Raw genomic sequence first — 26,768 nt, 5'->3', positions numbered from 1 at the left:
CTGCATTGAGGAAGGAGATTCATCAGCTTGCAGCGTCCCCTGGGTCACATAGGAGACTTAATGTAAAAGATATTCCCTCGTGCTCTGATGTAAACTCATGGAGGCATGCAGAGTACATGCCAATCAGGAACGGGAAGATTTTCATCTCAGAAAAGCTGGGAGCTGTTCTTATCGAGGATATTGAATTCTGGCCCAGCTTTGAGTCTTATCCAGACTGCTTCGTCCGTCTAAAGGCGGCACCCGTATCCAAAGAGGAGACAGAGCCAAAAGAGGTCACAGTGCTTGACCATGCAAAGACTCAAGCTTTATTGGCTAGCAGTCTGAAGGACAGGGGCTTCACTAATTCTAAGGTGCCAGCCCTGAGTAAGAAACACCCTTCCCTTGTTTTTCCAACTACAATGGCCTTTCCCTTTGCGGAAAAAGGGTTCAAGGCGGTGATGAAGGCACTGGAAGCTGGGAAACCTTGCCCTACACTTGAGGAGTGTAGGCCTCTTTCCCTAGCCCTGCCTACAGATCACAAGGACTGGAAGGATATACAGCTTACCTTCTCAGTCAGGAAGTTGGAGGCGGATATTGCTGGACGTCAGTTCAGTGAAAACCTCCCTAAGTTGTCTGACTTTCTCCTGCGCAGGGAGCAGGAGACGAAGGAAAGGCTTGCTGCCTCTCTGTCCCTCCAGACCATCTTGGAGGCAATGGCCAGTGAACATAGATCCCCAGATATGTTTATGGTCGTGGCCAAAACACATTTGGCAACCCTAATCATAGACTTATGGTTTTGTTAGGGCTAGAAGGGCTTGCAGGGAGTTCATTTATGCCTCGGCTGCGGTAATACACGAACCTAGGAAGCTGATATCTTCCAATATCTGGGGAAAGGACCTCTTCCCGAATGAAGTGGTCAAGGAGATAGTCGACAAGGCCGCCATGGAGAACAGGAACCTTCTCCAAAAGTGGGGTATGTTAGCTAAGAGGAAGTCTTCCCCGGATGAGGGTCCCCAACCGAAAAGGAAGACAAGAGGCCAAGGTTGCCCTCTCTCCCCGCAAGACAACAACAGCAACTTCCCATGACCGCGGTACCTCAGATGGTGGCACAGCCCCAACCCACCTACCAGATGGTACCCCAGCAGGTGGTGATTCAGTCACCAGCCTTCACTCCCGCCTATGAGAGGCAGACCACGACCTTTCGCCCTAAAGGTAGAGGGTCAAGTAGAGGTTCTTCTAGATGTCCCTCAAGAGGAAGAGGGGGTAGGGGAGGACGCGGTCAAGGAGGCAAGCCCTCCGGATACCACAAGTAATGAGATGCTTCCGGTATAAGGAAGACTCCGACTAGTCCGGGATCGCTGGACCTTCGATCCCTGGGCCCACAGCCTGATCAAGAACGGACTAGGTTGGAGCTGGAAGACCGCTCCACCATCATATCCTCAATTCTTCCAACACTCCACCCCCGTTCTGGAAGAATATACCCGAGAACTCTTGAGCAAATGGGTGATAAGGAGGGCAAAATCCATCAAATTCCAAGGAAGGCTCATTTGTGTTCCCAAGAAGGACTTAGACAAACTCAGAGTCATTGTGGACTTGTCATCACTCAACAAGTTCATAGAAAACGACAAGTTCAGGATGCTGACCCCTCAACACATAAGGACCCTATTGCCCAAAAGGGCATACACAGTCTCCATAGACATGGCAGATACCTATTGGCACATTGCGATCAATCACCAACTCTCCTCCTACCTCGGATTCAGGCTACAAAAAAGAAAGTACGCTTTCAGAGCCATGCCCTTTGGCCTAAACATAGCCCCAAGGATCTTCACGAAGCTTGCAGATGCAGTCGTCCAACAACTACGCCTAGATGGTATCCAGGTAATGGCCTACGTGGACGATTGGCTGGTGTGGGCAGCATCCGAGACGGAATGCATGCAAGCATCCAAGAAAGTGATCCAGTTCCTGGAACATCTGGGATTCAAGATCAACATCAAAATGTATACATTGGAACTTACAGTCACATCACCTCTCCATTCCATTAAAGAAGAGGAGAGAGATAGCGGGATCTATCAAGAAACTACTGAAATCCGACAGGATATCAAGATGCCAACAGGAGAGAGTGACAGACCCAGTGCTAGGTGCGCAGCTAAAAGATGCATCAGGAGTCTGGAGAAGATATGCATCAAATGCTTGAAGAGATCTAATAAGACCGATGCCGATCCGACTACGATTGCTTCTCAATCCATGGTCGAAGGTCAAGAACTTGAAGAGGTCGGTGCCTCTGCAACCGCCTACACCCTCAGTCATCATCCACACGGACACATCAAAGGAAGGATGGGGAGGTCACTCTCACCAACGGAAAGTCCAGGGAACTTGGTCCTCTCTATTCAAGACCTTCCATATCGTCAAGGTTCGAGATCACCTCAACTCAACCAAGTGATGTTAGCCATATTCCGCTTAGCGGAAAAGAAGAGATGGCACTTATCAGCAGTTCACCTTCAAGGTTTCCGCAATGTGACGGCGGACGCTCTATCCAGACTAACGCCGATAGAGTCAGAATGGTCCTTAGACGCAAGATCATTCTCCTTCATCTTACATCAAGTTCCAGAACTGCAGATCGACCTCTTCGCGACGAGTGACAACAAGAAACTACCTCGTTATGTGGCTCCATACGAGGCCCCTCTAGTGGAAGCAGTGGACGCCATGTCCCTCGACTGGAACAGAATGACCAGGATTTATTTGTTCCCTCCAACCAACCTGCTGATGAAGGTCCTCAACAAGCTGAGATCTTTTCAAGGAACAGCAGCCCTAGTGGCTCCCAAGTGGCCACGAAGCAACTGGTTCCCTCTAGTATTGGAATTGCAGCTGAGGCCGATTACTCTGCCGGACCCAGTTCTGTCTCAACAAGTACAGAAGTCGACTGTCTTCGCTTCATTCCGGAAAACCCAAGACCTTCATCTCATGATTTTCTCTCCTTAGCAGTAAGGAAAAGGTTTGAGATCTCGAAAGAAAGTATAGACTTCTTAGAGGAATATAAGTCTAAATCTACGAGAAGGCAATATGAGTCGTCTTGGAAGAAGTGGGTTGCTTTTGTCAAGGCAAGAAAACCAAAAGAAATCTGAGCAGATTGCTGTTTATCCTTCTCTATTCATCTTCATGAACAAGGTTTAGCAGCCAACACGATAACTACGTGTAAATCTGCCTTGACTAGACCTTTACTTTACGCTTTCCAAGTAGACTTTTTTTCATCAAATCTTTAACAAGATTCCTAAGGCCTGTGCTAGGCTTAGGCCTGCAGTACCTCCAAAGCCCATCTCATGATCCTTGGATAAGGTACTACACTTTGCCTTAATGTTGGACAATGAGAACTGCTCTCTGAAAGATTTGACTCAAAAATTTATATTCTTGTTTGCTCTAGCCTCGGGGGCTAGAGTTGGTGAGATAATGGCCCTTTCTCGGGAAGAGGGCCATATTCAGTTTACTGAAGTTGGAGAACTGAATCTCTTTCCTGACCCAACGTTTCTCGCCAAGAACGGGCTACCCATGAGGAGGTGGGGTCCCTGGAGAATCTGCCCTCTGAAGGAAGATATCTCGCTGTGTCCAGTGTGGTGCCTAAAGGTCTATCTTCGTAGAACTTCAGACTTTAGGGGAGGACAGCTCTTTAAAGGGGAAACATCGGACTCAAACTTATCCCTGTAACAACTAAGGGCGAAGATCACCTACTTCATTCGCAGAGCGGATCCTGACAGTACACCCGCATGTCATGATCTGAGAAAAATTGTTTCATCACTGAACTTTTTTCATCATATGGACTTTGAGCGTCTTCGCTCATATACTGGATGGAAATCATCCAGGGTGTTCTACAAACACTACGCAAAGCAAGTCCATGAACTGAAGCATTATGTGGTGACGGCAGGTAGTGTATTAAAACCTATCATCTCGTGCTGCAATGAACAGTTAATTGATTGGGACTATTAATTAGAGTCAAAAGGTGTTGAGAATTCCATTTAGATGGCTTTTAAGTAAGTGTCGCCATGGTGACAGTAAGACTGTTCAAAATCTCAGGTGTGCAATCATACAGATAACACTTGTGCCGTGTGTATATAGTATACAGTGTTGATAGTATACTGTACAACATTTACAGAAATTATATTCGGAAAATTTATCAAATTTTCAATTTTAGAGTGGCACTCATCATTTCTTCTCTTTCAGGGAGAAAAATATTTTCTGTATACGTTGCACGTATAATTCCTTTAACACGTTACACTCGTGTTTCCATTTGGTCATTTATTCGAAATAAATGTTTATTAGAGTGTAATTGTGTTCTATTTCGCCTTGCAATTAGCACATTAAATATGCCAGAGTTCTCTTACTTATTTATTTAAGTAAACCTCATATTATTGTATGCTTACAAACAATGGATATAGTTAACATTTAGTTGTTCTGACAATATATACAAACCGTGAGACCTTTTGTATATCTAGTGGATTATTATGTTTGTTCATACAATAAATGCAAACCTTGAGACCCCTTTTCTACTGTCTAGTATGACTCTTCCCTGCAGGGAGCAGGAAGCACTAACATTGTCTATGATTAGTGGTAATGACGGATAACGGTAACGTCATTTGTCTCAATGGTCCGGATGACCATAGAAAAAAAAGTGTCCCAAGGTTAAGGCACCTATGAAAATCCACAGATACAGTACTTTCTAGTAATTCTCTGATAAACTTCCATCAGGACGACATGGCTTGAGCCCAAAAAACGGATTTTGAGCGAAGCGAAAAATCTATTTTTGGGTGAGATAGCCATGTCGTCCTGATGGACCTGCCCTCCTTTTCTATAGTAAAGGCCTTGGCAGGATCCCTCTCGAAATTACTATATCTGTAGCACCATGCTCAATGCTACAAGGAATAAGCGCCATCTAGATACTCAATAGTAGTATGGGAGGAAGGGTAACCTTGATAACGGCTCCCCCTCTATTTTTGCTACTCTTCCCCTTTGAGGCGAAAAAGCTATTCGGGGTGAAGATTGCTATGTGTCGTATCAAGATATACGTCCCCTGGTTTATGCGATATCCTTAAGAAAAATTTTAAGGGTATTCGCGCCAGGAGTTAAAATTCTGGAGACCTAAAGGTAAATTCTGTGGGAATATCACTGTAGTCAAATATCCCTTAGGAAGCTACTTATAGGAACCTCCCATCAGGACGACATGGCTATCTCACCCAAAAATAGATTTTTCGCTTCGCTCAAAATCCCTTAAATTGCTAAGGTTTTTATGATTAGGAAAAATACAAATTATCTACAAATTTGTCATGTTTGTAGGTGCTGTGTGTGAGATAGCGTAGTACGGAAGGATCTCAAGCACAGAGAACCTTCCCTTCCGACCATTTTTCCTTGGTCTTCGGTCTTCCTGTTGGCGGATGGCCTACCGTGCACCGGCTGCCGCCGCCTCAGGGGAGTCGTCATCGTTGGGATACTCCTCCACTCGGCTGTTATCCCCGCCTTCCCTTAGAAGAATTTGCTGGGGGAAGGGAGTGCGGTCGCTCACTCGGGCGGGGGCCAGCAGTATACTCCGCAGGGGTAACACCTTTCCTGTTCGCGGGTTAGGTTGTACTTCCGAATAATTTCTTCATCAAGTAAAATTATAACTTATATAATTTAACTCTCAGCTTTGTCTGTGGGGGGTTCCCCTCCTCCCCGCTTGAGGGTTGTGGTTCTCTCGAGTAGTTTTTTTTTCAGCTGAATTAATTAATAGTAATTCATGTTCTGTTACAGTTTTACGCTGCTGCTCTCCTTCTCCCGTCGATGTCGGCCGAGTAAGGGAGTGCGCAGTCTTTAATTTGTGTTTGTTCTCTTGATTGACACCATTCCCGTCTGCAGACTAGGTGTTCCTCCCAACGGAGTTTTTTGTTACATAATTTGTTTTATTTTTCCTCAGTTAGCGATGCTGTTCTTCGTTCGGCTATGATAGCCAACATAGAAAAGCAGTGCCTTTCGTCACTGCCCCATCACTTACCTGTTCTCGTGTGCCTGCGTCAGCCCCTAATTATCACGCTAACTTCGAGGAAGTATCTCCAACCACGTTTTATCTGATATCGCTCGATGCAGACCTTCAACTTCAAGAAGGCTTGTTGATGGGAAGCAAAGAGCGATGCCTGGAGGTTCGCCTGCAGGGGTTGGATTTCTTTCCCTTCAGAGGGAGTTTTCCTCCCCAGATGATGGGCTCTGTTTCTCCCTTCTGAGGGAAAACTTCCCTTCATCATCTTTTGTCTCTCCTGCTAGGGTCCAATTCCTGGTGAAGCGGCTCTCACAGAGACTTCTCTTTGGAGACCTGCTGACGGTCAGCTTGCTGATCCATCTGTTGCTGTTCGATGTCGGGTCAGCCAGCCTCTGTTGGTTCCATACTTAAGCTTCCGTGTCGGCCTCTCCTCAACGAACTTGGGTTCGTTCGTCGCCTGCAAGGGATCGTTCTCGGTCTCCTCCTGAGTATGTGTCGCCTCACGAAGGTCACATTTCTCTGCCTGAACCCCAGCTACAGTTCATCGGCAGCGTTCTCCGTTTCGTCAGGCTTCTGCTCTATGCTCACCTGCTAGTCAGGTTCACCATCGACCTTCAACGCGATAATTGCGCACCGTCCCGTCAGCTCGTAGATGACCTAGCCTTCGTGTACAGCTGTCGACTAATTCAACCTCTCGTGTTTCACCTGCTCTTTTATTCTATCGTCTTTTGCTTGCTACGTGAAAATCGCATGCAGTTTGAAAGCCACCTGCTCTTCCATCTCCCTCTCGAGAATGGCCTGCTACGCTGTAGTGGTTTGCGGACTGTGGCCAAATGTAGCATACAAACTGCCTAGTGTCCGAATGCGACCACACTCCAACGTTCACTACACAAAAAGGTAAAATGGTTGAATACCCAAAAATCTAGGTAACAGGTCAAGAGAACTGGGTACTGGGCACCACCCCTTGATTTTATACTGGGCAAGGGGGCCAAGCTAGAACTGTAGTTGCGTAATATAATTCAGAGGTAAGCTGATTTCAGGTTATGTAAATCTAAACATTAGTAAAGGAAACAAAAAAAAAGGGGAACAATGATACCAAAGAAAAAAAACTATATTAGTGGGTGAGAAGGGGACATCTATGGTGTAGTGAATAAAACAGTTTACATACATAAATATAGAAAATTTTTATTTTGTGAAAAAGCATTATCTGGCATACTAATCGCTATTGAGATAAAAGCGTTTAAAGAGGAGGGTAATTTTACCACTTAAAGTGATTCAAGAAGTGTCCTTCAAGCTCTAGAAGGTTTTAATTCTAGTAACCCTTTAGTTTTAAAGATTTTAGAGTGGCTTTTGTTTATTGGCCTAAAAGGTATAACAGTTTGATTTTGCTGGGTTCTGGCACATGTAGGTGTGTCTGGAAATGAAGAGTCAGATTCACTGGCAAAGAGTGCTGCAGCCGAGTTGCTACCAAGAAGGTATCCCATTCTCTGTAATGATTTTTTACCAGTAATTAAGAATTCTATTTATAACAATTAGCAACAGCATTGGGATAGTTTAACCAGAAATAAGATTAGAGAAATTGCAATTGTTATATCCCCTTGGAGGTATAATTAGATGCCCTGAAAATTGGAGACTACTCTTTGTCGTCTCCACATTGGTCACACTCAGATGATGCACGAGTTTCTGCTGGCTGGCCAACACCAACCATATTGTGATGACTGTTTGATACCTTTGACAGTGAGGCATTTGTTGACTGAATGCCCCACTTATTGCACAGAAAGAAATAGATATCTGTTTGAGGCTCAGGGTGAGGATGGCAGGCTCATCATTGCCAAGATCCTTGGACATAATGTGTCGTACAATGCTAGCGGCATTTTTAAATTTATATCAGAAGCAGGTCTTAATGCTATTTAACTTTTATAACATATTTACTTTTCTGGTTTTAATTGAATATTCTTTTAATCTTTATTTATATTAAACGATATTGGGCGTCAGTGACCTTCGATGTCAGAATGCCAGAGAACTTCAAATCATTCATTCATTCGTCTTTCAGTTTTGCCCCTTATAAATAGCTACTGGTTTGTATCATTAGGAAAAATGCAAGTTACTTCCAAATTTCTCATGTTTGTATCTAGCAACATTCAATGATACTGTAGAGTAAGATAGTCACTAAGAGTTGATGATTGAAATGCACTTGAAATTGAAAACAATAGTAAAAAGTGCTTTAGTGAAGCACAAATATCTTTTCTAAACATACTTACCCGGTAGTTATATATATAGCTTACGTCCCTGACGTCACGGCAGAAAATTTGAATCTCTCGCCGATTGGATAGCCAGGTGTACCACCCCTGCGCCCTAGCGAGGTACCTAGGAACCATTCCAGAAACCCTCATATATTCCCTGCCGCGCTAGCGGCAAGATGTTGGATTTTTCACTCGCTATAACCTGTATATTACAGTTATCTTGGTGATGTACAATTTATTTTTAGCCTTTGCTGGTTGGATTTAATTTTAACTGAGTGTTAGTGCTTTAACTACGTTTGTATCTTAACAGAGGTAGGAATGGGAGTTTTCCCCCCTACTGTAAAACTATGAACCTACTCTTTACATGATGGCGGAGATCGTTCCACCATCTCTATGACGTCACAATCGTGTGACGTAAGCAACATAGTACTGCGTAATATGTTGCATAATTCTTTTCTTTGCTTTTTCTTGTAAAGAATGAAAAGGAAATCTAACTTACAATAAGTATTTAACTTTTAATATAAAAAGATTATATTAATTTTTTTAGAAATTTTTGTGTTTTTAGTATTCGTTCTTTAAATCATTGATACTATTTTCAAAGATTAAATAGAACTAGCGTATTGTTAATTTTCGCTGCGTAGTTCTCATGAAAATACGATGCAGTCCCAACAATTCTTGATATCGTTGTTTATTTTCTTTCGATGTTGGGATTCTAGTATTATTCGTATATTCACATATGTGTTCCGATTGTAAAGTGTAGCAATCCACTATTTTTGGAAACCCTTAAGAGAAAGATCTATCACAACGGGCAGGACTAATTATGGTCTTTTGTGTAAGAGTTAAAAGTGCAAGTGTCAGTGCTAAATTAGTGCAGTGATTTTATTCAGCACAGTGGACGTTTTTTTTTTCCTAGCCTTAGACCTCTTCCAAGCTCCCCAACCACTGGGAGAAGGAAAGTCAATCGGCCAAAGGAAACGAGAGGCGTTAGCTCACGAGCAGACGTCCTCTCGAGCGTTCCTGTTGACGTTCCCAAGAATGCTCGCCCTTGCCATGGGAAAGCAAAGAGCGTTGGATGTTAAGCTACTAACATTGCTGTTAGAGTCTTGCATTGCATCACATTTGCTAATAATAGCAATACTATAATGCTTACGAACCAACATAGACACGGTTTTTGTTCCAGAGCGCCAGTCGGCCATGAGAACCCTCTGATGAACTGAACGCACCGAGTGACGTAATGAAGAAAATTTTACGCTCGGCGCTAAGTCTTTTAGGACGCTCGGCGCCACGTCTTTCAGGACGATCGGCGCCTCGTCTTTCAGGACGCTCGGCGCCTCGTCTTTTAGGACGCTCGGCGCCTCGTCTTTCAGAACGCTCAGCGCCACGTCTTTCAGGACGTTCGGCGCCATGTCTTTCAGGTCGCTCGGCACCACGTCTTTCAGGACGATCGGCAGCACGTCTTTCAGGACGATCGGCGCCTCGTATTTCAGGACGCTCGGCGCCTCGTCTTTCAGGACGTTCGGCGCCACGTCTTACAAGATCTTTGTCAGCAGTAGACATTGGTGATCACTTTTCTCCTGTTGAATTTGAAATTCTCAGCAGGAGAAGATCCTTATTCCTTTCGTCATTCAGTTGATTTAGAAACTCATGAAAGTTTTTATGATTAGTTTCCAAATTATTTTATGCCTGTTGCTCCACGTTCGCCACCCTCTGAATATACACGTGGTCATCAATGAAGCTTTAAGGATGGTGGGAGACTGTTTAGAGTCTCAGAAGCACCAAGGAAAGACAGCTTTCTTTTTTCCTCTGAATAACCTGGCCTCTAGATCTTGTATTTAAGGTACAAGATTATTTTTATTATTTTCTCTAGCAAAGCTACAACCCTAGTTGGAAAAGTAAGATGCTTTAAGCCCAAGGGCTCCAATAGGAAAAATAGCCCAGTGAGGAAAGGAAATAAGGAGATAAATAAATGATGAGAATAATTTAACTATAAATCATTCTTAAAACAGTAACAACGTCATAACAACGTCTAAAACAGATATGTCATATAGGATGGTCTAGCCACGTTATGGTCGAGGACCTTGTGGCAGCCACACAGAGACTGTTACAGCCCCCTGGGTGGATTGCTGAGTCTCTCAAGGAATGCAGGTAAATGAGACATACGAACCTATGAAGCCAGCTTCCTTATCAGGTATTCCAGGATAGCAAGGGTGGAGGTCTAACCACGTTAAGGTCGAGGACCTTGTGGCAGCCCCACAGAGATTTTTACAGCCCCCTGGGTGGATCGCTGAATTTCTTAAGGGATCCAGACAATGGGGCAGGATAACTTTGAGGTCTGTGCTATTCCTTTAGGATGGATGCAAAATCTTTTTCCTAGTGAAACCTCCTTTGTTAGTTACTCTGATAAGACCTCTCTGCAAAACAGACTTTGCAACATCAAATGTCTCTCTTTTGGGAGAGGGAGGCTTTTATCCGGTCCTGGATGTAACTGCTCTCAATGCCTTCGTTCAGAAGTCAAAGTTCTCCATGGAGACATCGAAATCATGAGCTATTTAAAGTCTCGTGTCAGCCTGGTCACAAGACGAAGCAGAGTCTGACTGTTTTCGCCTTCAGGCAGTAGAGCCAGACTACATAACTTCTGGCAATCTTGGGAGAAGAGGGGAGCAGACCTTTGGTCAGTACATCTTCTGAAGGAGGATTACAATTTCCTTTCATAGGAAAACATCCTTTAGTTTTAGCTCCAATAGATCTCTCTCACAGTTCTAGAGAGGAGTTTAAGAGGCAGGCTTTGCATTTAAACTTTTGCTAAATGTAGCAGAATACTGCACTCAAGAGACATCAGAGCCTCCCTGTATCTAGACGATTGATTTATCAGAGTTCTTTCTTACAATCTTCATGAAGGATTTTCAGATAACTTTGAACCTTTTAAAAGAATTGAGTGTTCCTGTCAACTAGACGAGTCTCTTCTGACACCAGGACGCTTAGCGCCACGTCTTACAGGACGCTCGGCGCCACTCCTTCCAGGACGCTCGGCGCCACTCCTTCCAGGACGCTCGGCGCCACTCCTTCCAGGACGTTCGGCGCTACGTCTTACCGGACGCTTGGCGCCACGTCTTACAGGAAGCTCGGCGCCACGTCTTACAGGACACTCGGCGCCTCGTCTTTCAGGACGCCCGGCGCCACGTCTTTTGAGGACGCTCGGCGCCACATCTTACAGGAAGCTCGGTGCCACATCTTACAGGACGCTCGCCGCCTCGTCTTTCAGGACGCTCGCCGCCTCGTCTTTCAGGACGCTCGATGTCGGAGATCCTGAAGGAGGCATGACATTGAACATGAGAACCTCGGACTTCAGGGTGACACTAGTCATATCGAATGTCGAGATCAAGGACGCCTTAGTTCCGATCTCTTTGATCATGAAAGTTTTTTATCGAGCGTCTAGTACAACGCGGCGGTATAGGCGGTGATCAGGGTTTCCTTGACGCCAGGAGTCAGGACCTTAGATACATGTATCCTGATAAACACAACGTCACTACTTCCGTTAGTTCTTCTGACACCATCACAAAAAATACTTTATTTAAGGATGGTGGTTCAGAGTCAATTTTTTTCGGGCTTTTACGTCTCCTCTTAGAACAGAGTAAGCCTTCTTGAACTGCAATCTTTCTAAGATACAGAAGTGTTCTGCGAGGAAGTGGATGAGTGTGTTGGGAAACCTCTCCTCTTGGGGAGGGGGTTTTTTCCCTGGGAAGACTGTTTCTTTCTTGGTGACCATTGTTATGTCACTGTTCATCCTAGTTTTCCTGGACCAGGGTTCGATTCCCGGCCTGTCAAAAGCTAGAAGCTATGATCCTTATGTGAGTTATCTTTCTCTCCATTTCAACCTCAATAATTTTGGGACAAGGAGAAGGTCTTGAGTCGATATGCATCTCTTTTAGGATGCTATAAGAAGTTTCCTTCAGTGGTGGTTCGATCCAGTCAAACTTCCGGAAGGTCACCCCTTTTGAACAGAGGATCTTGGACCTTGTGTTGTGTCTCCTCACCTCGGTTTCAGGGTGGGACCAACACTAGACAGTTAGATGCTTCGGGACTTTGGACAGAGGATCAGAAGAGCTTCCTCATCACCCAAAGGAACTTTTGACTGTCCAGTTGGCTCTCAAAAAGCTTTGAAGGGTCAGTTTGGAACACAGTGGTGCAGGTCTATGCCGATCACACCACAGAATTGGCTTTCATTGCCAAGCTAGACGGAACTCACTCGAGGTTCCTTTTCGGGACTGAGAGGAGTCTTCTCATCTGGGCTAAGGAGATGAATGTATTCCTTCTAACAAGGTTCTTTAAAAGAGAAGAACTTCTGGAAGAACAGTCTCAGCTGGAGAATGGACACTCCATCGAGAAATCTGTAAGAATCTGTGGCGACTTTGGTGTCGTTCTTGTATAGTCCTATTCGTGACTTAACAGACAAAGAGGCTAGAATCTTACTGCTCTCCAGTGCCAGATCTCGAAGCAGTCCACATAGAAGCTTTCCTATTAGTCTGGTCCAATCTGGATGTGTACGTTTTTCCTCGTTCTATTTCCTTACAAGGTGACACAAAAGTTTGTGTCACACGAAAGGACCAGGTGACTTTAGTGGCCTTCTTTTGGCCCTCAAGAGGATGGTTCACAAAGATACTGAAATGGATGGTGGACTCTCCTAGAAGTCTTCCATTAAGAGTAGTTTTACTCAAACAACCTCTCTTGGAAAGTTACCCTTCTAGTCTCCAAGCTTTTCTTCTGGCTACCTTCAGCCTTTTGAAACCTCACAGGATCTAGACGTTTTTGAAAGAGGCAGCTAAGTCTTTTACAAGTGCAATAAGAACTTCTACCATCAGGATTTATCAATCCAAGTGGGAAGCTTTAGAGAATGGTGCAGAGTCAACTCTGTTTTTCTCTTCCAGTATCTCTACAACTCAGATTGCTGACTTCCTGTTTTACCTTCGAAGGAAGCTCATTTGTTCATCCTCTTCCATCAAGGGATACAGGTGTGTGTTAGCGACTGTTGTCAGACACAGTATCTTGGACCTTTCGATTGATAAAGCCCTACAGGAACTTCTCAACTTGTTTGAAACATCAAACAACCAGGATTCACCAGCTTGGATCCTGGACTCAATCCTGAAGTTCCTTATGAGTGACAAGCTTGAGCACTTGCTTTCATCTTCATTTTAAGTACCTCTCAATGAAAACTATTTTTTTTTGTTAGTCTGGTGACATCTAAAAGAATCAGTTAATTCATATGTTTAGTAAAACGTTGGCTTTTGAGATAACGAAGCTATCTGCTCATTGCAGTTAGGCTTTCTCGCCAGGAATGACCGCCTTTCTCAACCTTGACCTAAGGCTTTTGAGTTTCCGAATTTTTCGGATATGGTTGGCGAGGAGTTGGAGAGAGTCCTGTGTCCAGTAAGAACCCTGAAGTTCTACCCAGGCAGTATAAAGAGTTGCGAGGCAAGTCGAAAGCTCTTTGGTGCTCGATTAAGAAGCCCTCGTTATCAGATGTCAAGAATGTCCTTTCATTCTTCATCAGACTCTTAGAAGAGAGGCTCATACATTACAGTGAAACTGCCCTCAAGTTTTTAAGGTCAAGGCGCATGAGGTTAGTACTATAACAACTTGAATGACCTTCAAGCAGAATAGATTGTGGTGGAGTATTATGGACACAACCTTTTGGGGGAGTAAAGCTGTGTTCACTTCACACTAATTTAATCGTGTCCAGACTCTTTATGAGGACTGCTACACTCTGGGACCATTCGTGATAGCGAGTGCAGTAGTGGGTGAAGGATCCACCACTAAGTTCCCATAATCCCAATAAACTTTTCTTCTCTTGGAACTTTTATTTGTTTTTATGGTTGTTTGTGGAGACTGTGTCAGTCTTCCAAAATCATTGATTTTAGTCAGGTGGTCAATTTTGTTCCTTGAAGAGCACCCGGAACTGGTTATTGGAGGAGGTTCTGTCATAATGAGGTATATACACCGGTTTGACAGTCCCTACGAGATCTTCAGCCCCTGGGAGGATCGCTGGATCTCATAAGGCTAGCAGACATAATGAGACAGAGAATCATTGAAGTCAGCTTCCTTATCAGGTACGAACCCTTAAGTTTGTTTTAATTAACTCTTGAGAAAAATTCCAGATATACTAGCTGTCTCTAACCCTCCACCAAAGGTGTTAATCAGCTATATATATAACTACCGGGTAAGTCTTATGTTTAAAAATGGTATTTTCATTATAAAATAAATTTTTGAACATACTTACCTGGTAGTTATATATAATTAAAGTCCCACCCTCCTCCCCTCTAAGAGACTAGAAGCATGGAATATATGAGGGTTCCTGGAATGGTTCCTAGGTACCTCGCTAGGGCGCAGGGGTGGTACACCTGGCTATCCAATCGGCGATTGGCGCGAGATTTGAATTTTCTGCCGTGACGTCAGGGACGTAAGCTATATATATAACTACCGGGTAAGTATGTTCAAAAATTTATTTTATAATGAAAATACCATTTTAAAAGTCATGATTTTTTTAGATTGGATAATGTCTGCTGTAATTTGTTGGTCTGAGGTGACAAAATCGAACTCTTGATTTCAATTTTCCTTTTGTAGAGATGTGATTTGAAAATATATAACATATGACTGTTGGGTAAATATTCTAATGGATATTATAACAATTTGCTATTTAATTAATTTTTCGTAATTTTTAACATTTTCATCTAAATGTGCACTTAGGTTACGCACTCCACAATTTGCATAAATTTCACTGTATTATATGATATAAAGTTTTAAAATAATGCATATACTGTAATTATGATTGTTGTTGTTGATATATTTTTAGGTTAGTAGAATTTTTTTTATTGAATAGTAGTACTGCACTGTCTCATATTCATCCTTTGTCACCAGTCCTTCATGGAGTTTTTCGAGGTTATCCATTGGTTGGGAAGGTCCTGCCAACTCCAGAAGGCTATACTGGAGTAGTTCTCAAAGAAACAAGACCAGGCTTAAATTCTGATGAGTCTCGTACATTAAAAGCAACCTGTCAGTTCTCAAAGTTTATATTTTGGAACTGGGACCGTGTACCTTCGCGGGGCGATAAATATCAACAAGCAGTGGATTGGGCTGATATAGCAGATTTGGTAAGATTTTTATGTTATTATTATTATTATTATTATTATTATTATTATTTTTATTAGCTAAGCCCTAATAATAGGGTAGTAGGTTGGCCAGGGCACCAGCTGCCCGTTGAGATACTACCACTATAGAGGTATTGGATCCTTTGACTGGCCAGACAGTAATGCATTGGATCCTTTGACTGGCCAGACAGTAATGCATTGGATCCCTCTCTTTGGTTACGGCTTATTTTTTCTTTGCCTACACTTACCCAGAATAGTCTGGCCTATTCTTTACATTTTCTCGTCTTTCCTCACACCTGACAACAATGAGATACTAAACACTTCTTCACCCAAGGGGTTAATTACTGTACTGCAATTGTTCATTGTACTTTCCTCTTGGTAAGGGTAGAAGAGAGACTTAGCTATGGTAAGCAGCTCTTCTAGGAGAAGGACACTCTAAAATTAAACCATTGTTCTCTAGTCTTGGGTAGGACCATAGCCTCTGTACCATGGTCTTCCACTGTCTTGGGTTAGAGTTCTCTTGCTTGAGGGTACACTTGGGTACACTACTCTATCTTATTATTTTTTTTCTTCCTCTTGTTTTTTTGAAATGGTGTGTTGGGCAGGCTTAATAGAAGGGCCAAGGATGCCTGGTGGTTTATCAAGAGGTTGTCTTCTCCTTTTCTGATTCTTTTTCTTCTCAAAACCATCTTTACTGTCCTCCCTTCAGTTGAAGTGGCTATCCTGGAGGGTATTTAGTCTTGCATGGTGTATCGGCTCCTCCATGTTGACAAGTTTTTCCTACTTTTTACTATAGTCTTTGGGTTTCATCAATCACTTCATTTATAATTCTGTACATATTTTTTTTGTTATAATTCTTTTGTTCCGTAACTGGAATACAAACCACGTTATTTAAAGTGGGTATTTACTTTCGGCGTAGCTGAAAGGACGAACCATTAAAATTTTAACGATGGTTTACTACCCCACAGCTAGTTAGCGGGGGATAGGGAGGGTAGTTAGCTACCCTCCCCCCTCACACACCTGTGTGGTAAGCTGACTTTGCTATCGGCTTGGGTGCTAGTCAGACGTGTCCGCTGTCACCCTCGCCTACACGACAGCCATTTAATCTATGCTTTTTGCTTTTTCTTTTCTACAATGCGGAAGTGCCCTGGGTTACCTGAACGCCCTTGTGAGACCTTCATGTCATCAATAGACACGGATCCACACACCTTATGCCCTTATTGTAGAGGTCAACGGTGTGATAGTGGTAACGTATGTATTGAATGTAGGATGTGGTCTACCTCCCAGTGGGAGAGGTTTTCCTGGTGCCGGAAGAAGAAGTCCAAACGGGATATTTCTCCTTCAAAGGTTTCTTTGAAGAAGGAAAATCCTAAGGGCTCTTCTTCCGTGGCCCAAACCTCCTCCGAAGCTCCCACTCGGTCGGCTTCTCGCGAGAGGTCGTCGAGTGGTAGCGTAGGCCGTACTGTTGACCGATCTCGGGGTTTGGGAGAGAGAGTTGCCTCCCATAGCGAGGCAGCTCCTCCTCCTCCCCCGTGGGAGGATTTAATTATTTCTCCTTCTGTTAATGTTAATAATGATGATCTTTTGCAGCTTTGGGCTTCCTTGGGGCTTCAGGGCTCGCCCTCCAAGGAAGCCCTGTTTGACATGATCATGTTGGGAGCAGCTGTCAAACAGTCACCGGCAGTAGCAGAGGCTGTTGTGGAAGAGGCTTCCAATGAGAGTGTTCAAACCCCTGCTCCTGTTGTAGCTGAAGGCTTAGCTCCCCCCTCCAAACATCCTTCGAGGGAGGAACTAAGCCCAACAGTCTCTCCTGCGGGTGATTCTCCCCCCCGGGGGAGTTCACTGACAGAGACTCCTCTTCGAAAGACTGCCGATGGTTTGCCTGCTGCTCCCAGAGGACGTATAAGACGTAAGGCTCGCCTTCCTCTTCGTCGCCGAGGTCTTCCTTCTCCTCACAAGGGTGTTAGGAGGCGCCTCTTCTGATCTTCATCCTCTCAGTCCCCCGCAGAGGAACGTCGTCCTACACCTACCGTTCCTGCTACTTCTTTGGGCCTGGACCTCTCCGCAGATCGTTCGCGATTTCCTTCTCCTGCCAGACCTGCTGACCTGCCCTTGCCCTTCCTGGCTGCAGATGCGCTGTGGGTGCCCGCCCATCCCGTTTTCCAACGGGCACCGGTCCCTTCGGGGCAAAAGGGGCTTTCACACATTGTGAGTAAGTCCCTTAAGCGCCAGGGTTCCCCTGTGCGCCAACGTTCGCCAGCGCGCTACTGCGCGCAAGCCCCCTCCTGTTGCAGTCTCATCTTGCCAGCGCTCTCCTGCACGCCCACGATCTCCTGCACCCCCACGATCTCCTGCTCGCCCGGCAGTTCCAGAGACTACGCGCCCACGATCTCCTGCTCGCCCGGCAGTTCCAGAGACTACGCGCCCACGATCTCCTGCTCGCCCGGCAGTTCCAGAGACTACGCGCCCACGATCTCCTGCTCGCCCGGCAGTTCCAGAGACTACGCGCCCACGATCTCCTGCTCGCCCGGCAGTTCCAGAGACTACGCGCCCATGATCTCCTGCTCGCCAGCAGACCTCTGCTCGCCCCCAGCCTGATGCACACCATGGACGCCTTCGGTCTCCTACTCGTCAGCGCTCTCCTGATAGTCAGCGATCTCCTGTGCGCCAGCGCTCTCCTGCTCGCAACCACTCTCCTGCTCGTCAGCGCTCTCCTGCTCGCCAGCGCTCTCCTGCTCGCCAACGCTTGCCTGCTCGCCATCGCTCGCCTGCTCGCCTGCTCGCCATCGCTCGCCTGCTCGCCCTCGATCTTCGGATCAGGGCTCCAGAGGGAAGTCTTCATCCTCCCCTGCTCGCCAGCGCTCTTCTCCACACCACCGATCGCCGACGCGCCACCGGATCTCGCCTGCTCGTCATCCCTCACCTACGTGCCATCGCCCGCAGTCTCCTTCGCGCACCCACGCGCCCTCTGCCAGAACTTCGGTTCCCGATGAGCGCCCTCCTGCGCGCCCGCACGCTAGGGATATTTCCCCTGCACGCGCGCATCCAACGGTTTCGCCCTTACAGGCTCTTCAGGATCCTGTGGCTGCACACCATCCGAGGTCTCCGGAACGTGCACCTGCGTGCCAACGTGCCCCTTCACCTACGCGCCCAAGCGCCCTGAGGCCTACGCGCCCACACGCCCTGTCGCCTACGCTCCCACGAGCTCCTTCTCCTGTGTGCCGTTGTTCGCCCACGCGCCAACGCCCACCCTCGCCTATGCGCCATCGCTCGCCTGCACGCCATCGCTCGCCTGCGCGCCATCACTCGCCCGCGCGGCATCGCTCGCACGCGCGCCCTCGCTATTGCACGCTCTTGCCATCGCCCACGCGCGCCCGCGTGCGAGCAATCGCCCCCCGAGTTTGGCAATGGCCTATCGCGGGATGCCCAGCGTGATCCACAGCGCGTTCCCACATGAAATCCTGCAGTAAGACGTGCAGTAAGATCATCCTCATATCCCCCCCCCCCCGTAAGCGCAGGGCAGCGCGCTCAACAGAGAGAGGGAAGTCTCCGGACAGGTTTAGGAACATTTCTTCCACAGCTTCTTCCTTTCAGGCAGACCCTGTTGTAGTTTCCACTCCTAGGGGTCTTACGATCCCTTTCTCTTCAGAGGGTGTCTCTGACAGCGCTGCTGTCAGTTTGCAGCCCTGGTTTGGGCCCTTGATCAGAGCGGTTGCACAGGCTTTCAAGCCCGCTTTCTCTGAACTAGGCCTCAAATCAGCGGCTATCTCGGCCCCCCTGAAGAGGAAGAGAGGAGTGGACGACGTGGTTACTTCTCCAAGGGCGAAACTGGCTTAAGTCGTCAAGGAAGGGTCCCTCCCCTCCCCAGACTTTCTCTCCATCCCCCGTGGACGAGGATTTTCCGTCCTCAGGGGATTCACGTGAGGTGAGGCGTTCTCCCATCGCACCAGTGGGAGAAACCCCACCTCGCGCTGAGAAATCTCCTCGGGTGGAGGTGGAGAAGAGCCCCCCACCATCTTTGTTGGAATCCTGCATCCCTCCCAGGAGGGAGTCGAAGGACTCCAAGACGATTCCGAAATCTTCTTTGAGGATCAGACCAGAGCCAGCTAAGCCCGCGGAGAACATCCACGAGTCCCCCTAAAAAGAGCCCTTGGGGACTGGAGACCTTGCTGTTAGTCCATCAGGTGGAGAGCCGCAAGAGTCGGAGCATGCCTTCTGGCAAGTTCTGACTCTGATGAGGAACCTTAACGGATTCTCGGATCCAGAGATTCCTCTTCGAGAGGGCAAGGACACTGTTCTGGACCGAGTCTTCGGTACCCAGAAGCCCCCTAAAGCCAGCGCGGCTTTGCCTTTGTCCCAGGGGGTCAAGAGTGCCAGAGATAAGGTCGAGAGCCAGCTCTCCGAGGTAGCCTCCTCCAGCCGTTCCAGTGCCAGAAACAAACTCCTCCCACCTCCTCGTGTCCACCAGAGGAGGTACTTCGAGATCATGGAGGAGTCCTGTTTAGCTCTTCCCCTCCACCACTCGGTGGAAGAGCTCTCCAGGGCAGTCCCTCTCGAGAGACTCTCCAACCGGCCAGTGTCGTTCTCGGCCTCGGAGATCCTCTGCCAGGAGAAGGTAGCGAAGTGTGCCATGCAGGCCACTTCGTGGCTGGATATCTGGCTAGGATCTCTTGGCATCCTGATACGATCCGAAGACTTGTCTAAGGAGAGTACCAGGAAGGCCTTGGAGACCTTCCTTCTTTCAGGCACTCGTACCATTGAGTTTCTGGCCCACCAAGTCTCGAACTTGTGGGCTAATACTATCCTGAAACGCCGAGATACGGTGTCTGAAAGATTTAACTCGAAGGTCCCCAACACCGAGGTCATTAAGCTCAAACATTCCTCCCTTTTGGGGAGTAGTCTGTTAGAGCCGAAAGATGTAGAGCAGGCGGCTGAGAGGTGGAGGAAGTCCAACCAGGACTCCCTCCTCCAGAGGGCTTTAACATTAAAGCCCTATAAGCCTCCAGCACCTCAACAACCTCGCTCTGCAAAGATGACAAAGCCGGCAGTAGCAGCAAAGGCAACGGTGTCCAAACAGCCCTTTCTCGTCAAGGACAGGAAAGGCAAGAAGTCCTCCAGGGGAGGCAAAAATCCCAGGGGGAGTGGCCGAGGCCGCAAACGCTAGGATTGGCAGTCCCCCCGCACGTCCACCAGTGTTGGGATGCCTTCAAAGTGGCGCGGACAGGTGGCAGCAACTTGGGGCCGATTCCTGGACGATCTCCGTGATCAGGCAAGGATATTGCGTCCCGTTCATAACATCTCTACCTCCCCTGACAGCGAATCCAGAGTCGTTGAGCTCTCTTGCCATGGGATCGGCAAGAGGGCAAGCCCTTTGGACAGAAGTCGAGACCATGTTGAAGTAGGACGCTCTCCAAGAGGTCTTCGACGGGTCCCCAGGCCTCTACAGTCGACTCTTGTAAAGAAGGCGTCTGGAGGGTGGAGACCAATCTTCGACCTCTCAGCTCTGAACAGGTTTGTCAAGCAGACCCCGTTCAGCATGGAGACGGCAGACACGATCAGACTCACAGTGAGACTGCGAGACTTCATGTGTACACTGGACCTGAAGGACGCGTACAGTGGTACCACTACATACGAATTTAATTCGTTCCACAACCAACTTCGGATGTAGAAAATGTTCGGATGTAGAAACGGATTTTCCCATAAGAATACATGGTAATTCATTTAATTCGTTCCTCAGCCTAAAAACCCATAATAAATCCTTAATAAATGGTTACACATAATTACACATAACAATAACATAACTGCATAATATGAAAGAAGCATGTAAAAAAGATAATTATAAAGAAATAATAAATAAAAAATGTGTTTTATTGCCACTTTACCTTAGAGACAGGCCAACGCAGGTGTAGGATTTGCTACGCCAGGAGGAGACGGACGATCGGCGAGAAGGTAGACATGGTGTTAACATGTTCTTTAAATAAATACTCTCTCTCTCTCTCTCTCTCTCTCTCTCTCTCTCTCTCTCTCTCTCTCTCTCTCTCTCTCTCTCTCTCTCTCTCTCTGTTCTTCTTCACTGTTAGTGTTAGAGACGTCTATTAATTTTTTCTGAGAGAGAGAGAGAGAGAGAGAGAGAGAGAGATTAAACAAAAATGAGAGATTAAACAAAAATGTGTTGTGTACATATGATTTTTAACAGCGTTAACGAGTTGAAAGACAGTTAAATGTAACTAAAAAAACAATATCAGCGAATCTGAATTCCTTAATTAACTAAAACAAATATTGATACAAACACACTCGTGTGCGTATGCGCAAACACACACACACGCACGAGGAGACACGATCGGCGAGGAGGTGGAGATGGTGACTGCGATAACATACCGTAACTTACACTACGGAAATTTTAATCTAACTTAGCTTATTTACTTTTTTTATTATTTTTATATTTCATATTTTTTACATTTTTTTTTCTTTTGATTTTTTTATTTTCATCACTTTTAGTGACGAGTTACGGTATGTTATAGCAGTCACCATCTCTACCTCCTCCCCGACCGTCTCTCTTACTGCGTAGCAATTTTTGCACCTGTGTATGTGTTTGTGCATACGCACACGAGTGTGTTTGTATCAATATTTGTTTTAGTTAATAAAGGAATTCAGATTAGCTGTTATTACTTTCTTAGTTACATTTAATTGTTTTTCAACTCGTTGACGCTGTTAAAAATCATATGTACTCTAAACACATTTTTGTTTAATCTCTCTCTCTCTCTCTCTCTCTCTCTCTCTCTCTCGGAAAACAAATAATAGACGTATCTAACACTATAACAGCGAAGAAGAGAGAGAGAGAGAGAGAGAGAGAGAGAGAGAGAGAGAGAGAGAGAGAGAGAGAGAGAGAGAGATATTTTATTTAAAGAACATGTTAATGCTATGTTTAGAGAGAAACAGAAAAAGAGAGAAGTTTTATTTAAAAGAGCTTATTAATGCTGTCTTTCTGTTCATCACGCTGGCCCTTCTCACAAATGATCGTTGCCAACAATCTCTTTGTCCTTTATCCCTATCAACAATAGGCGTTCTATCTCTTCCAGGGTATTGCTAAGATGTCTTGTAATAATGGTGATCCCCTTCGATGGTTATTTGCTTTAATGGTTGCCTTCAGCGTGATGATCCTCGAGATCATAGGCCTATTCTGGCCATATTGTTTAGCCATACAGTATCACTCACATCCACACTGCTCTCATGTTTTTCTATAATTTCTTGCTTCAATTCTAATGAAAGAATTGCCTTCTTCCTGTACTGAAACTTAGCTTCTTAGGCACCATGATTATAGGTAAAATCAAAAAGGAAATGTGAGAAAAGGAAGAAAATAAGCACTGTTAATAACAGACCAAACAGAGGACAACCACACGATACACACAAGAATAGAGAACTAAGCACTCGACGCTCAATGGCGTAATGTTTACTTCGTGTGTCGAAATACAATTCGGGTGTAGAGTCAAAAATTTGCTTGAATTTTACTTCGGATGTTGGAAAATTCGGATGTAGATACGTTCGTGTGTAGAGGTTCCACTGTACTTACATATCCCAGTCCATCCGTCTTCAAGGAAGTACCTACGATTCAGCCTAGACAACAAGATCTACCAGTTCAAGGTGCTGTGTTTCGGTCTCTCCAAAGCACCTCAGGTTTTCACCAGAGTGTTCACCCTGATATTTTTGTGGGCACACAGGATCGGCATCCGTCTTCTCCGTTATCTGGACGACTGGCTGATCCTAGCAGACTCGGAGTCAACCCTTCTTCGACACCGAGACAAACTTCTGGGAATTTGTCAAGGTCTAGGGATCATGGTAAATCGTGAGAAGTCTTCTCTGCTTCCTACCTAAAGACTGGTATATCTAGGCATGATATTGGACACCAATCTCTACAAAGCCTTCCTATCAGACAACAGGATAGCAAGGCTGAAGAAGGTCGCAAGTCCTTTCCTCAGGAGACGAACTCCCAGCCCAATCGTGGTTACGTCTCCTCGGCCATCTCTCATCCTTGCTCCGTCTAGTTCCCAACGGTCGTCTCAGAATGAGATCCCTGCAATGGCGACTCAAATCCCGGTGGAGTCAAGGACACGATTCCCCTGACGTCTTGATCCCTATGGGTCTCGCGGAACGGACGGACCTTCAGTGGTGGGTGGCAGACGAGAACCTACGAAAGGGAGTGGATCTTCTCGTCCTCCCCCGGATTTGATGCTGTTTTCAGACGCCTCAAAGAAAGGGTGGGGGGCCCACGTTCTGAACCACAGGACCTCAGGCCTGTGGTCAGAATCAGAAAAGTGCCTCCATATAAATCTGCTAGAAATGAAGGCCGTTTTTCTGGCCCTTCAACAGTTCCAACATCACCTGGCGGGTCACTCTGTGGTGGTGATGAGCAACACCACCACGTTAGTGGCTTACATCAACAAGCAGGGAGGTGCCTTTTCAGAACAGCTATCCCATCCTGCAGTAGAGATACTGAGATGGACCGAAGTCCACTCGATTCCACTTTTGGCTCGCTTCATTCCGGGCAAAAGGAATGTGATCGCCGACAGTCTGAGCAGAGCGTCTCAGATAGTGAGTACCGAGTGGTCTTTGGATCGTCAAGTAGCCAACAAAGTCCTGACTTTGTGGGGTTCCCCGATTGTGGATCTGTTCGCGACAGCGTTGAACTTCAAACTGCCGCTGTACTGCTCCCCAGTCCCGGACCCCAAGGCTCTCTGGCAAGATGCTTTCCAACAACAGTGGGACAACATCGACGTGTACGCCTTTCCCCCGTTCTGTCTGATGAGGAGGGTACTCAACAAGACCAGACTATCGGTCAACCTCTCGATGACTCTCATAGCTCCGCTGTGGCATCACGCGGAATGGTTCCCGGACCTTTTGCAACTCCTTACGGAGCCTCCGAGAGAACTCCCTTCGCGACACGAGCTACTCAAATAACCATACGCCAACATCTTTCACAAAGTCGTAGCTTCGCTTCAGCTTCACACCTGGAGACTATCCAGCATCTTCTCGCAGAGAGAGGATTTTCGCAACAAGTTGCGGAAAGGATGTCTGGACACCTGCGAAAGTCATCCGCAGGAGTTTACTAGGCGAAGTGGAGAGTTTTCTGTGGTTGGTGTCGTGGAAGGGTTATCTCTCCACTCGACGCCACTATTCCAGCAATAGCGGAGTTCTTCGTGTACTTGCGAGAAGAAATGCGCCTTTCAGTCTCGGCAGTGAAAGGCTATCGCTCAGCCTTAAGTCTAGCCTTCAGGCTCAAAGGAGTGGACATTTCTTCTTCGCTAGAATTTCCCTACTCATACGTAGTTATGAACTTAACTGCCCTCAGTCGGAAGTGAGACCTCCTCCATGGAACGTGGTTCGAGTTCTCAGGTCTCTTAAGAGACCTCCCTATGAACCATTACGCTAGGCTTCAGATCGCCACCTGACTTGGAAGACGGTGTTCCTACTAGCTTTGGTGTTAGCCAAGCGAGTTAGTGAACTTCATGGTCTCTCGTATGACATCGCCCATTTAAGGGGATGGGGGGAGGTAATGTTCATCTTCGTCCCTGAGTTTATTGCTAAGACTCAGAATCCGGGAGTGCCGGACCCTCGGTTCGACTCCTTCCGGATTTCGAGTCTTCGTTCCGTAACAGATGACCCAGACCATCTCCTACTGCGCCCAGTAAGGAGTTTGAGGCTATACCTGAAGAGAACAGCTGCAGTTCGTCCCCAAGTGCAGGCATTGTTCATTAGCACTGGGAGATAGAAGATGAGGGTTACCAAGAACACCTTCTCAGCATGGATTCGAAAGGCAATCCATCTGTCCCTGAATCCTGACCCTCCTCCATAACGTCGTTGTAGAGCTCATGATGTCAGGGGAGTAGCTACGTCCCTGGCCTTCAAGAAGAACTTCTCAGTGATGCAGGTTCTACAAGCAGGGGTATAGAAGCGTCAAACGACCTTCACAGCCCACTACCTGCAAGACGTGACCCACAGGAGGCTCGATACGTTCTCTATCGACCCTGTGGTGGCTGTACAATAGCTGGATTAAACCTCAGGCTCCTTAATGGACAAGTAGCAGAGGGTTTAGGGCATTGTTACCCGGTTTTAGTCTGCATGAAAGAAAAGGTATGTCTGGCCCTTATTCCTTTCTTCATCCTCCCCTCTCTTGGGGAAAGCAGCATCCTGGGTTCTCTGCACAGCTGACCTCAAAGCACTGCAGGTAAACCATGTTCCCTTGTGTTCCTAGTATTAAGTTAATACTGTCGAGTCCCCATACCCTGACGAGGTGGTATTGGGAGAGTCCTAGCCTAAAGTTTTCATCTAAAGAACTTCAGGTCAACTTCCTAGGATGAGACACACTTTTTTTCCTTCACACACAGCTTACGTAGGCCGCAGCCCTTGCATAGCAAGGTGCGAGCGATGTGCAGGGACTGTTTATTGTTGAGTGCTGACACACTCAGATACTGAGTCCCCGGGCAAAGCCAAAAGCCAGTATGGCTTGGACTTATTCTACCCTTCCTAAGGGTTAAGTCACCCACTTTAAATAGCGTGGTTTGTATTCCAGTTACGGAACAAATGACAAATTCGGAGATAATTTGTATTTTTCCTAACTATACAAACCTTAGCTATTTACGCATATTTGCCCGCCAGCCCTGTCCCCCATGAAGTCCTACCTCTAAGCAAAGTGAGCTTACCACACAGGTGTGTGAGGGGGGAGGGTAGCTAACTACCCTCCCTACCCCCCGCTAACTAGCGGTGGGGTAGTAAACCCTCGTTAAAATTTTAATGGCTCGTCCTTTCAGCTACGCCAAAAGTAATTACCCACTAAATAGCTAAGGTTTGTATAGTTAGGAAAAATACAAATTATCTCCGAATTTGTCATGTTAATCTAGTTTTTAAGTATGATGTCTCTTTTTTTTATTTTTATTCATTCTCATGCTGTTTGGAGACATTGAGCGAAATCCGGGACCAGTACATCCTAGAGTTCGTCAATGTCGTCTTCTGTATTGCAATATTCGTGGTCTTCATCCAAATATTGAAGACCTTACAGTTGCGTCCAGACAGTATGATATTCTTTTGTGCTCAGAAACTCTGGTTTCTAATATGAGGCACTCATCTGAGCTTCTTATAAATGGTTTTAAGAAGCCAATAATGTTGAAACATGATGCCATCCCTAGGGCCAGGGGAATGGCTGTGTATATTAGGACTGAGTACCCTGCTTCTCATAAGTCCTGCTATCAATGTGGATGTCATGAGATTCAGGTAATAAAAGTTTATGGTAGGCATAACAACTTTTATTTTGGTTTCATCTACCGGAATCCAGACATGGATGATTCTATCTTCGATTGTCTTCTTACCATTATGGCTAAGATACAAGATGATGATAGAAAGGCTTCTTTTGTC

General features: G+C 46.1%; 1 protein-coding gene across 1 annotated transcript in view; it reads left to right on the top strand.

Annotated features, from left to right (window-relative positions):
• The window catches only part of LOC137623358 (ribonuclease H2 subunit C), a 157,932-nt gene that overhangs the window by 102,581 nt on the left and 28,583 nt on the right, over positions 1 to 26,768 (top strand). Inside the window, exon 2 of the mRNA XM_068354189.1 lies at positions 15,133 to 15,365. Within this exon, the coding sequence (XP_068210290.1) occupies positions 15,133 to 15,365 (233 nt within the window). The remainder of the gene's footprint in view (positions 1 to 15,132; positions 15,366 to 26,768) is intronic.

This window comes from Palaemon carinicauda, chromosome 30 (assembly GCF_036898095.1).
Source record: "Palaemon carinicauda isolate YSFRI2023 chromosome 30, ASM3689809v2, whole genome shotgun sequence".
Taxonomy (NCBI): Eukaryota; Metazoa; Arthropoda; class Malacostraca; order Decapoda; family Palaemonidae; genus Palaemon; species Palaemon carinicauda.
Note: the sequence above shows the minus strand (reverse complement) of the source record. Positions and strands in the feature narration are given on the sequence as shown.